The sequence below is a fragment of the Falco punctatus genome, assembly GCF_963210335.1.
Source record: "Falco punctatus genome assembly, chromosome: 5".
Lineage (NCBI taxonomy): Eukaryota > Metazoa > Chordata > Aves > Falconiformes > Falconidae > Falco > Falco punctatus.
The window spans coordinates 58,674,072-58,690,156 of record NC_137584.1 but is presented as its reverse complement, the minus strand read 5'-3'; the positions used below and the strand labels follow the sequence as shown (position 1 = coordinate 58,690,156).

Here is a 16,085-nt window from a genome sequence, read left to right as displayed (position 1 = left end):
TACAGATCCACATCCAGAGAACAGAAGGGTGTGACCACATGACCTGTTCACAGTGTAACACTAATTTCTGTTACCGTTGTGGGGAAAGATACCGCCAGCTCCGGTTCTTCGGAGATCACACCTCAAACCTCAGTATCTTTGGATGCAAATACCGCTACCTCCCCGAGAGACCACATTTAAGGAGATTAGTGCGAGGCTCTGTCTGTGGTGAGTGCATACATGTTCCTTGTGGAGAGCTGCACAATGAGGTGATGGGGTGGTGTTCAATAACAGTTAAATTAAAACTAATAAAGTATCGGATGGGCAGCCTGTTCAGTTATGTAAAGGTGGTGTATTAAATATATCTAAATATATAGCATTTTCACTCCCTTTTTCAGTGGACTGTGTATGAATAAGTATTGCATACTCTTCTGATAGATTGTTTTCTAACCTTTTAAAATAATATGTAAACAAACTGGAAAAATACTGTCAATATGCATGTTGCTGGCAGTGATTTTACTCCAAAAGCATATAGGGAGAAATAGATCAGAGCAGGAACCTTTTTTTAAATGAACCTCTGTGGCAAAGATCCATTTGGATAATACATTGTTTGGATTTGAACCCGACCTGGGTTTGAAAAACCAGATTGTGCAGGTTTGCCTTTTTAAATAGGAAGACAATTGTTTTAACTCTTAGCTTTGGTTCAGATAAAATCCAGCTTAAACCAAAATACAACAATGTGTATTAATTCCTCTCACAGAAATATGATGCCAAAAGCTGGAATTTTTTTTTATTTAAAAAAACCCACCACTCTTAATTTGCTTTTGAACCAGATGTGTATCTGTCTCAACCTATAGAAGCACAGGAAAAATCAATAACACGTTAGATTATTACCTTATGTGGTATCTTACATATACATTAAGTTCAATCATTGTAGTGAGTTTACACCATTTAAAGCTATCTGTAACATTATAGGAAACAGTTGTTTTAACTGTCAAAACCTGGGGACCTATTAAGGAAAATAGGACTTCTTGTGCTTTGTATTAAGGCATAGAATTGGAGGTGACTTGGAATTCACTTAGGACGAAGATATAACTCTGAGTTTATTAAATGGTGATGTTGAATGTAGAGGTGGAGGTAAAGAGATTGAACGTGTGAAAATAGAAGTCAGCAGACCTTTGGTGAAAACAATACTCCCGAGTCAGGTGTGTTCCAGTAAGAAAACTAGGTGATTTCCATTTTAGAGTAATACACAGGAGTTGGCACACAAACTCATAGGCCTGGTAATAGGAATGCTGATCTTGCTGCTCTGCAAAGTTGAGAGACTCACAAACCTGGAATGCTTGTTTAACAAGTGACAGTAAGTCATTGGGGCTCATTAGTTTAATTTCAGGAACTTGCAAGGCTTTAGAAGAAGAAAATTTGAGAGGTGAATTAAAGATACAGAAATAAATAGGAAACTGAATGAAAAGTCAAAATGACTGGATTTGCCTACTCTGATGTATTTTGTAGAAATAAATTCCATCGCACGGGGAGATCTAGTGTAGATTAGACAGTGCTGGTACTACAGCACATGGGTATAAACAGTTCATGAATAAACTTAGGTTTGAAATTCAAGAACAGTTTCAAAGCACTTGGATTTCAGAAGAGCTTTTTGTAAAAGCCATGATGGGAAACAATATAAGCTGTTTTAAAATGGATCTTGTTACCTATGATGGAATTTGGGATCACAGATACTAGAGTCTGTGCTGAGAGACATTACTGAGCCTGTGCTGCTCACATGCAGAATCACAGGTGAACCTTATTCCAAGAGTAAACCTTCTGTGTATGATGGAGATACAAATATAAAGTAAGAGGGTTTTATCACAAAACTCATATCAGTCTTTTCATAGATCTGCAAGATCTGAGATCTCACAGAACTTGATTGCAGATCTGCAAAAATGACGTTATTATTATTGTCCTTTTTTTGGCAATAGTTTACATGTAAGGTAACTAAATATGCAGTTGGCATGTTTTAATGCCACATAAAACCCTGCTAAAATACAGGTGCATGTACATAATTACTATGAAAATTATTTTATATTTTCCCTCTTTGTTGTTTTAGGAAACAGTAATACACAGCCTTTACCTTTTAAAAAGAAACAGCTTTTACTAGTAGGAAAGAAATTCAGTTTATTTGCAAACAGTGACTTGGAGGCAGTAAAGAAATGTGGAAGTGCATATGAGTTAAAGTTTAGTGGTGAAGATGTGGATGCTCGTATTTATAAAAACACAGATAGAGAAGGTATAAGACATTTTGCTTTCATTTCCTTGTGATTTGCATTGATTAGTAAACTAAGAAAGACTAGCAATGCTCAAAAGCTTATATTTCTCATAAGGTTTTCTGTTAAAAATTTCTTTCCAGGACTACCTCTGTCATATGGTGCTATTTCTCACAGGAATGGTCATCACTTGAATAGAGACAGAGGTAGCTGAGCCTGCCAGCACATATAACAGATGCCCTTGTTTTTACAATAGCTTGTTAACACTCAGGTTGACAACGATTCAAAGAATTCTGCATTGTTACTCATGACCTTAAATACCTGTCATCTTTAGAGCTCTAAATTTTAATATTGATCCTAATACACTTTATGAATAACTACCAAAACACTCCAGAGCTCTAACAGCATGAAAACCAAAAAATAAAAGTCTCAACAATTTACATCAGATTAGAATTCAGGAATTCAGCTCACTGCTTTTCCTCTGTTGGATTAGATTTTGACTATGACTGGCATATGTGACCCAGTCTAGATTTTTGTACTTTTTGCCCCACAAGAGCACGTGTGTGTGAACAAGTGCTTTTTAAGAAGACATTGTGTTGTTATAGGATTATATCGCCTGACACTTTTCTTTCAAGATGATATAATCCCTGTGATACAGTGTCAGTCCAGTTTGTGGATTCTGCCATCTGCAATAGTGGAAATTTGACAAGATCAGCTATCTTTGTAAAACTTCAGCAGAATTATCTGTGCCTGTTAATTTGGTGAGTGTAAAGGTCTGCCTCTAGTGAGTTCATCTCCAACAGTGGTCAATTAGAAATACAATCTCACTCCCTATTGCTAGTAAACATTCTTTTAGACACTTCCTTACTTAAGGTTTGTATCTGAACCTTTGCTTAATAACTATCAATAGATGTATCTGTACTTCACCAATTCACACAGTTTTAGCTTCCACAACATCTCTGGTAGGGACTGTAGGATTTCACTACGTGTTGTGTGGAGAAAGTACTTCCATTCCTCTGTTGCTTTTTTTTATTGATTCCTGATAGTTTCATTGGTTACTTCTGTTATCATGAAATCGAGTAAGTAATAATAGCTTGCTTACCTTCTCATATCTTTGTTTTTTGACCCTCCATCACACCCTTCTTTGTCATGATATTTGATTTTAGTTGGTTGGTTTCTGTTCCTGTTTTGTTTGGAACTAAAGTTTCCTGGTCTTAATCATTTAAGACCAAACTGAAAACCCAGAAATGTTTAATTCTAGTTAGGGATCATACCTAGTATGTAGGACTGTAAATGTAAATATATTACAGCTTTATCAGGCAGAAGGGGACCATTATCATCAGTAGGTGTTACTGTACAAGCCTAGAAAATAAAGTTCGTTCTGAGAGTCAGCAGAAGACATTAGAAAGAGGAGATGGCAGCAGAGACATAGACTATTAAAAGCATAGTAAGCATAGCCTCTAAATTTTAGTAAAATGTAGCAAGAAATAAACGTTGGGTTTCCTGTAGTGAATTGCCTGTCCAGTTAGCTCAATCATGGAAATTAAGAGAACATTATCTTGGCTGTCAGTGGGAGCCTAGTGAGGTGATGCTAGGTACGTTTTCTTCTGTTACTTTACTTTCTTGCTATGGAGAAGAAATACATTTAAGTAAATGTGATTTTATAGTCTTGTGCAGTGAAAGTTTTCTTGGCTTGTTTCTACCAAATCTGGGTGGGTGTGGTGTGTAGAAAGGAGCAAACGCTTCATGGCAAGCTGGCATGCTGTCCTGGTTTCTGTTGAGAAGCAAGTGTTTGTGCCTATAATCACACGCTGTTCTGTAATAAATATAAGGGAAAAGCATTTATGGGAGCATAAATTTAAACACACTTCTTCATAAACCAGTGGTTTTGTAAAAGTAAGAAATCACAGGGAGGAGAAGATAACCTGGAATAGAAGTGGTCTGTGAATTTGACAATTCTTTTCCTTCTTTAGCCAGCGTATTTTTTAGAGAAACTTTGTACTGTGGCCAGTACAGTAAAGGTGAAATTGCATTTATCCTTCAGTCCCAGCAGACTTAGAGATTTCATTCTCATAGTAATTTCATGCAATTTTACTTCCAAAGCCATTATACTAGTTGGCAGTTTACCAAACTGAAAGATATGTTTTAACCCTGTGAAGCCTGAGTATAATAAACGTGCAACAAAACTGTGCCTCAAGTATTTACAACACAACAGTTGAGAGGTGAATGTCTATACTATAGCCAGAGTGCTGTACTTGTGTTCCTCTGTGTCCAGAGTGCCACATTCACGACTATCTGAAAAATCAGAAAATCAGAATGAAGGAATTTAAGCCACAGAAACTCAGTTCCCATGTACTTGGTTTTAAGTCTCCATGAAGCTTGTTGTTGAATTGGCAGTTGGCTAAGTTGTTGAAGGCAGAATGTTTGGTTATAACTGGAGTTAGTGATGAATTGTACACAAAGGAAAAATGTGTTGAACTGTCTTAAATGTACTTAAGGTGCTGCTTAAGTACCACTTGAAGTCAGTTGGGTGAATTATATTCAAAATCAGTTGATATGTACTTCATGGGTATGTAACAGAACACAACGTGTAATGATGCTATTAAAATAAATGAAATTTTTTGCATGGTCGACAGCATTTCAAATAGGATTCTGAAAGCAGCATGTTTCGGATCTGACTGACCTGTACTTCTGTCCCAAGACAGAGAGCAAGATTCACTCTGTGTGTATGGCTTTGAGCACCACAGGAGGAAGCTTGCATTTCTAGGATCCCGCCTTCATTAGCAACTTTATTAAGTCTGTTGTGACTTGTAAGAAGTCACCTATACATACTTGATAAGACACTTTTAAAATGGATTATATTAGAACTTGACTCTGCATAGATATAACTGTTTTGATTTTTAAGTAGATACTTCTAGTGGCTCTGTTGTTTAAACATTAGAATGATATTTAGACTTAGAAGACAGAACTTTATTTCTCTCATGCTAGTGATCAAATTGGAAACTCGTATGTTAAGTTTTTACATGGCAAAGAATTCTCTAAGGATTTAAGTGGGTTTGTGTATATTACCCTAAAACCTGCAACAAACCCAGTTATGCAAGGGAAAAATATTCCCTTGTATTTCCCTAAATATTTTCTCATTTTGCAGGAAAAAATCATTCTGTGTGTCACAGGTAATGCAACCCCTCTGAGACACCTACAAATACAGTTATCGCATTACCACTTCATGTTGAGTAATCCAGTAGAGAAATTGTTTACCATTAATTTGAGTAGAACTGTGTGTGAAAAGGTTCCCTTTTGAGGCTTGTTCTATTTACAACCATTTCTTTTTAATTTGTCCTTAAAAGCTAGCTTTGAACATTATCAAACTGACCCTCAACCTACTGCTGAGTTCACCACATATACTAATGATCCAAGATTTTATTCAGCTCTGAGGCATGTTTTACATTTGCTCTCTCTGCTAGTAGTCTTGGAGTTAACTGACATAGGATGGTGGGTTGGGAAGTTTAGTGCCTGCAATAAACATCCTTAATCTCAGCAGCATTTCTTGTTGTCACAATTCCCTCTAGGATTAAGAGCCTCATAATCCTTCACACTGTAACAAACTGTGTGTGTCAAACTGGAATCTGATAGAAAGTAATGTTCAATTCAGATGTGTAAAATGGAGCATTTTATGATTGTTTCATACAATGCTGATAAAAATGATTGGAGTAAAAGATACGTATCCGCTGCTTTGCAGTGATTGCTGCTGTTTGTACTCTTACTGATGGAACCTTGTGCAGCTCTTGTTCACCTTGTATTAACTTGTTCCTTAATTTCAGTTTACAGAGGTAAAAAAAAGATAAAGGATTTAAATATGGTAGATATATAAGGAGAAAAAGTATTTTGTTTTGTTTTTTAAAGTTTAATCTTTAGAAAGAATGCACTGATAACCAAAAGAAGATACCGTCCTACGACGATGAAAGGTCATGTTATCCTGTAAGACCTTGGAACTACACAATACTCATAACTGTATACTCAAAGGTGAAAGGAAAAAGACACTCAGGCTTTATTTCAGCTCTGAGTAGTTTGTCAAATGCAAGTAAACAAATTCTTAAACTGAATTAGCTTAGGAACCATTCTTTGTGGCTGCAAAGAAAACTATTCCAGTCAAAAGCTATCTTAGCCCTTTCTGCAGACTCTGTTTCTGTGTATTTAGTCACCAGTTCAGTGGTTTGTTTTTAATAATTTTGGTACAAAATGTCATAATTTTCTAGCATTTTAATTAGCTATTAATAAAGATAGTTCATACTTTAAAACAACCTGTTATAAGGTTTACTTTGAAATGGTTAAAGGCTCTGGTAATTTTTTTTACATGTTTTTAATTGCTCATTTTCAGAGTTTTCTTGAGGTTTTCCAATGCTACATTCCTTCTCCTGTCTACACTTGAATAATTTATTTGACAACGTCTGTGCATATAGAATGCAGCACAGTGGAGTCGTAAGAAGGTCTACCATTAGGATGCCTAACAACTACAGTAATACCAATAATTTTGCTAGGTTTTTTTCTTCTAGGAATTAATGTTTCCTACCCACAACACTCCTATGAAATGTAAAAGCTATCAAAACAGCATGAAAAGGACCAATTCATTTAACTGCTGTAAATATTTCCAAAATATCTCATTTTTCCTTCACACTGCCCAAATTAGTGGCTCAGGTTATGGAGAGGTTTGCATCATTACTGAATGAAGTAATGCATTTACTGAAATCTGATGCAAGTGACTTGAGAGAGGGAAAAGCAGGGAAGAGAGAGGTAACAAACTCTCTTTTCTTCCCTTTCTAGAGGTGATCTTTCAAACACATGCTTAGCTTAGGCAATTGCTTTATTTCAAATCCCTGATCAGACTACTGGTGTACCAGTAAAAATGCCTGCCCTGCTGCATTTTCAGACAGTTAAGACAAGTGACATCTCTGATCCAACCACTGAGCCAACACAGCCAGGGAGATTCTGCTGTTCAGTTGAAAGCGTGCAACACAAGAAAGATAACTTGGATTGAAAGTGCAGATTTCCACTTCAGTGTTTCAGAAGGAGCTCTGCCTTCCCTCCATGCATTTCCTCAGATCATGAACTCATCGCAAGTAAAGAATATGAGCACACTTCATTTGTTCTTAGTTTTATGCTCTAGCTGGTACCACCTCACTACTTTGCTCACGTAAGAGTGGCAACATATCCTTTTAAATGTTGATCCAAAATAGACTTGGCTGTGGTTTGATTTAGACCTAAATTGCAGCTGTACGTGAGGACTTCACCTTTGCCTTTTAAAGCAAGCAGAAGCATATTTAGAGGAGATGGTCTCATCACCTTGAGCTGACCTAAAACTCTTCAAGATGCTGGTTTGCCTGGCATCTTTCCAAGGTCGTTGCTGTGCAGTAGGATTCCAGAGAAGCCAAATGATAGTAGCTTTATAGCTATCGTGTTCCTGTCGATGCCTGATGGATTTCAGAATGGAAACAGAAGTAAATGCAGGCTAACTGTTAATGTATAAAATGAGCTGTGCTTGGAGATTTGTGGTGGGTGAAGAGGGCAGAGAGAAACGAGTGCAAGAGCTGGCTGAGTGGTGATAGCTCCTAGCTGGGTTTGTAGGATGAATGTACAAATAGGAATCCTGGTAAAGTTTAAAAAAAAAATGTACCAGTTTTTCGGAGTCTGGTATCGGGATATTTATAGATGGTTGGAAAGGGAAAAATAAAGTGCTCACTTTGATTTAATGAATTTTGCATTTCAGCTGGAAAACTACTCATTACACCCCTAATACTGGTTCTGGGACTGGCACTGGGAGCCATAGCTGTTGTAATAGGTAAGACTTATATATGTGGATGAGTCTTATACTGATGTTGCAGTGACTTTCTTTGTGACATCTCAGTATTTTCATTGCAGAGAAGTGGACACAAAGTGCAGTTTTCATAGATAGTGTTTTAGTATGAAGCATGTGACTTTTTTAAAAAAAATTGTCTTTAGAATCTTTTTTTTTCTCCTACTTGCATTTTATGCTTATTAATTAGTTTTTCCCCCGATTATTTGGTTTTCTGAGCCAAAAAACTTTAACTAACATAGTTAAACTAGTAAAAAGGCCCAAGTAATTTAAACATAGTCTTGGGGCCTGGCTGACTTGGGCCCACCCTTTAAGCACGGATCACAATTTTAAGATGTTGGCCCATGTGCATGGTAAGATTTTTGAGGCACTAGGCATAGTCCCAAAAGCCTTCCAGCTTGAAGATGCAACAGCAACAAAAAAGCAGCAAATTGTGATGAGTCAGTCTCAATCTTATTCGGTGCATAGGCTGCCAGATTGAATTACATCACAAAAAACAGTTCTGTGAACTCATTTCATATAGTATCAAAGCTCTGTTAACACAAGTTGTGTTAACGGGGATGTCGTTATACTAGAAAATCTGCTCTTTGCCTGGCTCAGTTTAATTCTCCTGCAGAAATGAAATAAGCCATAATAAAGAAATGTATGATTTTGCTCATGTAAGTGCATATCCACTATTTATGTTGGCAGTAGTATGTCAGCTGGGGATCATGCTCTTCACAACTCTTCACCGAACTACTTAGTGCATTGAAAACTTGCAGTGTGTGCCCAGCCCTGAGGCTTGTTGGAATGTGGCACCTTTATTTTTATATAATAAAGCTGAAATATAACAGCACAGTTACATTAACAAGATCAGTATTCTGATTGGATTCACTGAAGATAGATGCCTATATTTAGTTATCCATCTTAAAAATTTATTCTTTTTAGTGGCATTTTTATGCCAAAAATATAGGCAGTAAAGATTCCTTAATGCCAGTAAAGTTTATTTTGTTCAGCAATCTGGTATAATCTATGCTGGGAAAAAACCCACTCTTTTGCTTATATTAAAAATGAAGAGGGCTTTGCAATAGTACAGTAGCAATAATTGCAGTAATACCCACTATTCCATTGATGTTCCATCCTAGGTATGGCCAGATAAGGGGACAAAAAAAAAAACAAACAACAGTTTCAAAGTTTTGGTTTTGAGGTAATTACAGCAATTTACTGACAACACAAATTTTAAAGTAGTCTCAGGATTTTAGCTGAGAACCATTTTACACCTTTTAAAAGGCTATTGAGCAAAGCAGGGACCCTGGTGACCACTACTCTAGTAGTCTTTTGTTACATTTTGTTACTGTAGTGGTGTCTGAAAAGGAAATCTTTCACCATTTCAGCTAGTGGCAAGAGACGGGGGAGATGCTTCTCGCTTAGTTTTGAAAGAGTACCTTATGACAAACTGTTTGTCACTTGAATAAATCTGATTCATGTATTTTTCCTTTTACAATTTCCTTTCTCTCAAAAGACTTTTAAGAATAAATAGTTCTCTGCCCAGGCAAGGGTAAACATTTGGTATTACTTTGCAATAGATTAGGATGTTTGTAAAAATAAATACTTTAAAAAAAAAGATATAACATGCTGCTTCTGTTGCATGTGAAACTGGTTGAAAATGAGTTAAATCAGTGTTGGGTTTACACCTAAGGATTGCCAAAGTGCTTTTAGAAGTTTTAAGCTTGTTTCTTATACAAAACACCACGGTTCAGGGATTAATTTGTCAGAGATGGGAGTAGAGTTAGCAGGAACTTGTTGTAAATAGGAAGCATAGCTTAACTCATTACTAAAGAAACTGTTGCAGGCTACTGTTTTTTCTGCTTGTGCAAATGCCTCTAAATTCTCTTGAAACATAGAAAGCTGCATCTGAATACTCTGCATACACTGAAGGAGCATAATGCATGCTCAAACGATTGGATTTAATTATGGTTTCATTCTTATTTTCTTTCGGCAGGTTTATTTGTGTTTCCTATCTATTGCCTTTGTAAAAAGCAGAGGAAAAGGTCACGGACAGGTATGCCCTGGTAAGGATGGACCTTTACTCACGTGGACTGAGCTGGTCCTGCAAGGGCTATACCCACTTTGTGCAACAGAGCAATACAGTGCTGGTAACAGCATCAAAGCCACCGCCCTGGAAGAAGAATGGGGGATTGCCTGCCATCTTCCCTCAGCTGAAAACACTACTGCAGACCAGAAAGCCTCTTTGCTCTGGTGCACTCTGAACAAGATGGGCCCCCTGACTGCTGCTTTTTAAATGTTTTGGGGTTTGTTTTTTTTTAATTATTACTTCGGAGGATTTTTTTTGAGTCTTGAGTTTCAGAACTAGACAATCAAAGTCTGTATTGTAGCCACAACTCTACTACCGATTTGGCCTGTGAAGAAAGCATTTAACTGCTAACATGTGCTCCATTTAACTTCAGTGTCGGCCTTTAAGGGGGAAATGCTTAGAAGTGTTTGGAGTCTTACTGTGTACTGAGCATACTACTTTTGGTATTAAAAACTACTTCTGTAAATAACTTCCATCACACAGCATTCTGTTCAGCATACCAAAACCCCATCATGAGCCAGAGCACGACAGCTGGTTATCTTCAGAGTCCTCCTGCGAGTGGGCAAGAGCGTAGATTGCCACTGCCAAACTGTAGTGCCTCAGAGGGAAATCTTAGTATTGAAGCTCCATGACACTTATAAATATACTGATTGGTTTCACTTTGCTATTTAATTTATGAGTGTATTAATATTGATTGGGGTGGGGTGTTTGACAGATTTGTTGGAAGAGTACTGCGTTTTTAAATTCTCCCAGTACAGAAGAAATTTAAAGGGGTTAGATAACAAAAAGTGTCAGTGGCCTGTTCTGTTCCAAGATATCCCTGAAGTATATTTACAGGGAAGCTGGAAACCTGCTCTTCTATTCTGACTTGGCCTATAATACACATGCTACACTCTAGTTGTGTGAAGATTGACTTGATGAAATTTTTCCAACCTAAATAGCACAGGGTTTTTTTAAGTAGGCTACATAAGGCTGAGAGCATCTACTGATGTCTTGGGAGGAAAATCTCTGAATTTTGGGTAAGGGGAGGGGTCATGAATTCTTAGGAGACCATTTCATTCTTACTCTCTGCTTCTAGTGTTTCTCTTCCTGCTGCATTACAGATCTGAAGAGAATAGCTATCCTTGCTCTTTTTTTCCTAACTTCAGAGTACCACTGTTTGCTACCGGACGTCTTTCTCAGCACGTTGCCACAAGAGCAATGTAATTCAGCATTAGGAATTGGCTACAGCGTGTTTTCACTTTCAGTTATAATCCAAATTTATTGTACAAATATAATTTAAAAGAAAAATAAGAATAAAACAAATGTGTAAGTAGAACACTGAAACCATAAAGGAACTGAATAAGAGAAATATATATATACTTTAAAAATACAAGCTGATCTTAAGAAGATTGGATTTATACTGTGAAGGTACTTTTTTTTCGGTGTGTGTGTTTGAAGATATATATATATATATGTTTGTATATATATGAGGAGAGGGGAAAGCAGGGAGATGGGTAATGTCCTAAAGAGTCTACAGACTTCAAAATGTAGGCACCCAGATATCATAGCATTTGAGAGGATGTACTTTGCACCACTTTCTTTGAAAATTATTACATCTGAATTTAGTTGTAATTTTTAAGTAAATAGTATTCTGCCCCACCAACATAATACTGTTGTAAGATACTCACTTTGACTTCAAGAAGACTGATTTCTTGTGGAAGAAACGGATGAATTTTCTTTACCTGGCAACACAGGTGTCAGCTTGCCACAGGTGTCAGCTTACCATAGCTGTCTAGCATGCTTGTTTTGTGTCAGCTTCTGGGTTTGGGTTTTTGTTGGTTTTTTTTTCTCTTGTTGAAACTGTGTACAAGCACACCATAGTAGTCAACAAGTACTTAATATTTCCATTTAAATTCAAGGGCATGTTGACCCAGTTGTCCTAATGGTAGAAATAGTACCTTTCTACGATTTGCAAATTAAGTGGGGAAGCAGTGACATGTAGAAGTAAAGTTCAAAGCCTATTGTCAATGCAAATCCACCTGTTAATTAGATTTCTTTTTCTGTGACACAGCAGTTTTCTATTTTGTTCTGTCTGAGGTTGGAAGCTGCCTTAAAATTGGTCTTGGTTTTGAGTGTTTTCTGAGGCTATACATATCAGTTGTCTTTGGCTTACTCAGGGATTTTTATTCCTCTCTTTAAATGTCAAATAATGAAGATATTTTTGTATTATTTAGAAAAACCTTCAGACCTCAGAGAGCGAGATATATATGGATAGATAGATTTGGGTTTGCAATGCAGTCTGTAATATGGTGTCAAACTATTTCACTTGAGAATATTTTAGTACTTGAGATTATCTGTAATTAACTCTACAGTGGATTAATTTCCTTTTTTCTCCTGGTTCTTTATAAATGTGTGAGGTATTCTTACAGTCTTTGTAGTTGTTTTCACTCTGCTGTTTGCCATTTTCAGTTTCTGATGGGAGTTCAGTAAGACGTGGAATTAAGATGGTAGATAAAGAGCATAAAAGGGAAGATAATATATCTGCACTTATTTATATTCAGAAAGCATGTCATTGTGGGTGGAGGAAAGGAACACATAGCTCCTACATTGTCACTTCATCTAGGCCATTTTGATTTTATCAGAACAGATTAAATCAAAGGGAAATGGTTCTTCACTTTCTACACTTAGCAAAAAGAGGCATCTTTGAACTTGTAAAGATGAGAGACTCTAATCTTGCTTTCTCTGTTGGGAAAAAAAAAAAGAATGACAGTAATGTTTGGTTTTGTTTTTCTGTAAAACAGGAGATTTCAGGAGCCAGGCAGAGTAGGGATGTGGAAGTCTTTTTCCATCCATATAAAAATATTCTCCCTTTAATAGTACAAAAATACAATTTTTCATCAATATGCAATATAACCAACTGAAAAATTTTAAGTAGTTTAGTACCAAACTTAATTCAATAAAATGTTAGCTTTTAAACTACTCCTCTCATATCACAGGAAATCTTACATCAAAGTCATGTAATTTGTTTTACAAGCATTAATTTATCAGTGTGAAAGAAATGGAATGAACTTTGTTAAGGAGATTCAGAGATGTTTTTACTATGTAAACGTGTTTTGGGTTTTGTAACTGTACTCTAAAGAAACTGTCAGACTGTCCTACTCCATCTTTATTAGTAGAAAACTTCATGAGGCAGCTGAATTAACCTGCTAAGGCAGATTTCACGCTACTGTATGCTGATCATAGTTGATCATCAGGTTTGCTTTCACCATATTTAATATTTAAGGGTATTTATCCTTGCGCAAGGTTGTTACTCACAGATACCTATATTCAGGCTAGGAAATGCTTAAATCCATTCTACGCTAGCTGCCTTTTGCAGGCTTGCCTGGAAACAGATTTGCCCATGCCCTCAGGCCTCGGGGCAGGCGTGCAGCTGTCGCCCTCCCCGCGGTGCCCTGCTGTGTGTGCCCCATCCTGCTTCTGCTGGGGAGGGATGGATGGATGGGCCAGTCCGGAGGGGGTGGCTTTCCCTTTCTCTACTTTATTCACAAAGAGTATTTTGTTGTGTTTCATTAATTGGGTCAAGTTTCAGGGGTGCTCAACCATGTCAGGGGCAGGATGATTCTGACTGCTGCGGCATCTCAGAGCATAGTTAGCTGTATTTGCAGAGCTTATCCAGGAGCTTGTGACTGGAAAATAATTGTGCTTTTCCTTGTGTCAGTCTGTTAGCCAGGGAGAACAAGGAGCTGAGTAGGAATAAAAGCAAGAGGCAGAAGTGCAGTTCAGAGTAGCCTTGTGCTGTTGCTGTGACCCATCAGTTTTAGTACTGTACATCGAAGTCTGTTAGTTTTCAGTTCTCCCCACCTGCGTATATTTATCTTTTAAATGTTCATTAAAATACAGTGCACTGAGTGATCTGTTATCTTTGGGGCAGCGCAGATGTGTAAGGAAGGGAGGATTTTGTGTTAGGTTTTGATGTAACTAATTCTGACTTCATAACTCTTCCTGGTATGTTAGGGATTTTTTAATTTACGTCTATTTATTGGTTCGGAAAGTTTGATCAACATGAAGTTTCATTTCATTAAAAATAATAATTTGCAGGGACTATTGCCAATTTAACTAGAAGGCATTTTGGATCACCGTCGGGTATTCTTTTCAGCCAAAGGGCTTTCTGCTCTTCCAAAGACTGCCTTTGCTTGTGTGATGTTAGGTGGTGTGTAAGATAGGGCAGTAATGCTGTCAGAGGATACAAATTCGTCAGTGGTGGAATGGTTTTTCCTACTAGTTAGATCTGAGAAGCTGCTTAATATTCAGTGGCCAAATAGTTTGCCATGCAGATTGAGATATTTTTTTTAATTAGTTGTGGTGGTTTGTCTCTTAAGCAACCCTTGCACCGTTCATAATTCTTCATGTGAAAATTGTGTAGGTCCAAGTTGTGGATAAGAGCCATGGATTACTGTTACAATCTACATTACATCTCTGATTTTGCTGATGGAAAGAATCCTTCCTGAGGAAACTTACTAGAGAGATAATTTCTTAGTTTCTTGTAACGTTGCAGCCTTATAGTTGCGGTGGGTCAGTTTTATTCCTGATACCGGTCATAGCCCCATCAAATCAGAGAAGTTGTATGCATTTTTATGCCAGTATGGAATTTGGTCACAAATATTTAGATAAAAATATCTGGAAGTGTGTTGATAGCCATTGGGTAGCAACTTGAAAATCCGGTTCACTTTGAAGAAGTGCAAAACACTATGGAGCCAGTCCTCTCACTTGCACAGTGAAGCTAGTGCTGTTTAGTACATGCAGGAGAGGGCAGGGAGTAGGGAAGAATTTCAAAATTATGTTTTTATTAAAGCAAATTATCAGGGGAAGGAATACTAGTTTTTTAATATAATAAAGAGACTTCTTAATGCTTTGAGTCACTAATAAAGTTAGAAACAACATCCGTAGACAGTGTTGACTAAAATCTCTTAGAATTCTGCTTTCTTCATTGTAACAGATAGTAAGTAGCACAGTGTAAGATTTGGAATTACAGCTGTTCATTATTTTTCAGGCTTAACACATAAACTTGAAGAATAGGGCACACAACATTTAAAAAGTTATATTGCTGATATATTTGATAGCCTCCTGCTACTGTTACATGAAAAACGAGCTGAGCCTTGATTCAGCTGCAAGACTAGCAGTGTTTTCACTTAAGTACTGCTCAAGCTATAACACAACACCACACTCAAACTTCTATCCTAAAACTAACAAATGCAACTTGTTGCAGTTGCATAGGACTGCAGCTTCCTGGCTGATTCTTATTTTTCTGTGCATATGGGCTCAGGATCTATATGTTCTCTGTCCACTAAGGAATGGAGTGCTCTTATTAGGCAATTAATCACTCTTAGCCTGACAGTGAAGTACCATAAGGTAGGAAAATGAAAATTGATCTTAGAGTGCGTGCTCTGATTTCAAAGGTAAAAATGTCTTATAAGCTTTAATTACTTACTCCCTAGTAAAAAAAAAAAAAAACATTTCTAAGCGTAATTCCAGCTGTTTATTTCTAAGTATATGGGTTTTTTTTAAAAAAAGTCATTATAATAGCAATTAGTTTATTAAAAAATGCATATTGTGCAAAAGAAAAACTTTTTTGGAGCTTATTTGGTTTATCAAAACTTGAAAAATTAATCTGAGGTGTTCTGGATGGATAAAAGAAGAGGAGAAATTTTTTGCAAAAAATATTTGAATTGTTTATTTTTAGCATAAACATGGATTTTGCACATACCTGCTTAAACACAGTTGCATGCTAACCCCATTCAGTGTTCATCTTGTTGAAAACTTGTCAGACTAAAACCAGTATTGTTGAAATTTTATACTACTGTCACTGAGCATGATGTTACTAACAGGATGCCACGTTTACCTCATTTTTAGAAGGAAAATCTGCTTACAGAATCCTAAC

General features: G+C 36.8%; 1 protein-coding gene across 2 annotated transcripts in view; it reads left to right on the top strand.

Annotated features, from left to right (window-relative positions):
* The window catches only part of RNF217 (ring finger protein 217), a 93,756-nt gene extending 78,051 nt beyond the window's left edge, over positions 1 to 15,705 (top strand). For both annotated transcript variants that reach the window (XM_080389951.1, XM_080389950.1), the window contains 3 exons: positions 6 to 207; positions 8,005 to 8,076; positions 10,073 to 15,705. In XM_080389951.1, the coding sequence (XP_080246077.1) occupies positions 6 to 207; positions 8,005 to 8,076; positions 10,073 to 10,146 (348 nt within the window). In that variant the 3' untranslated portion in view covers positions 10,147 to 15,705. The remainder of the gene's footprint in view (positions 1 to 5; positions 208 to 8,004; positions 8,077 to 10,072) is intronic.
* The last annotated feature ends 380 nt before the right edge of the window (positions 15,706 to 16,085 follow it).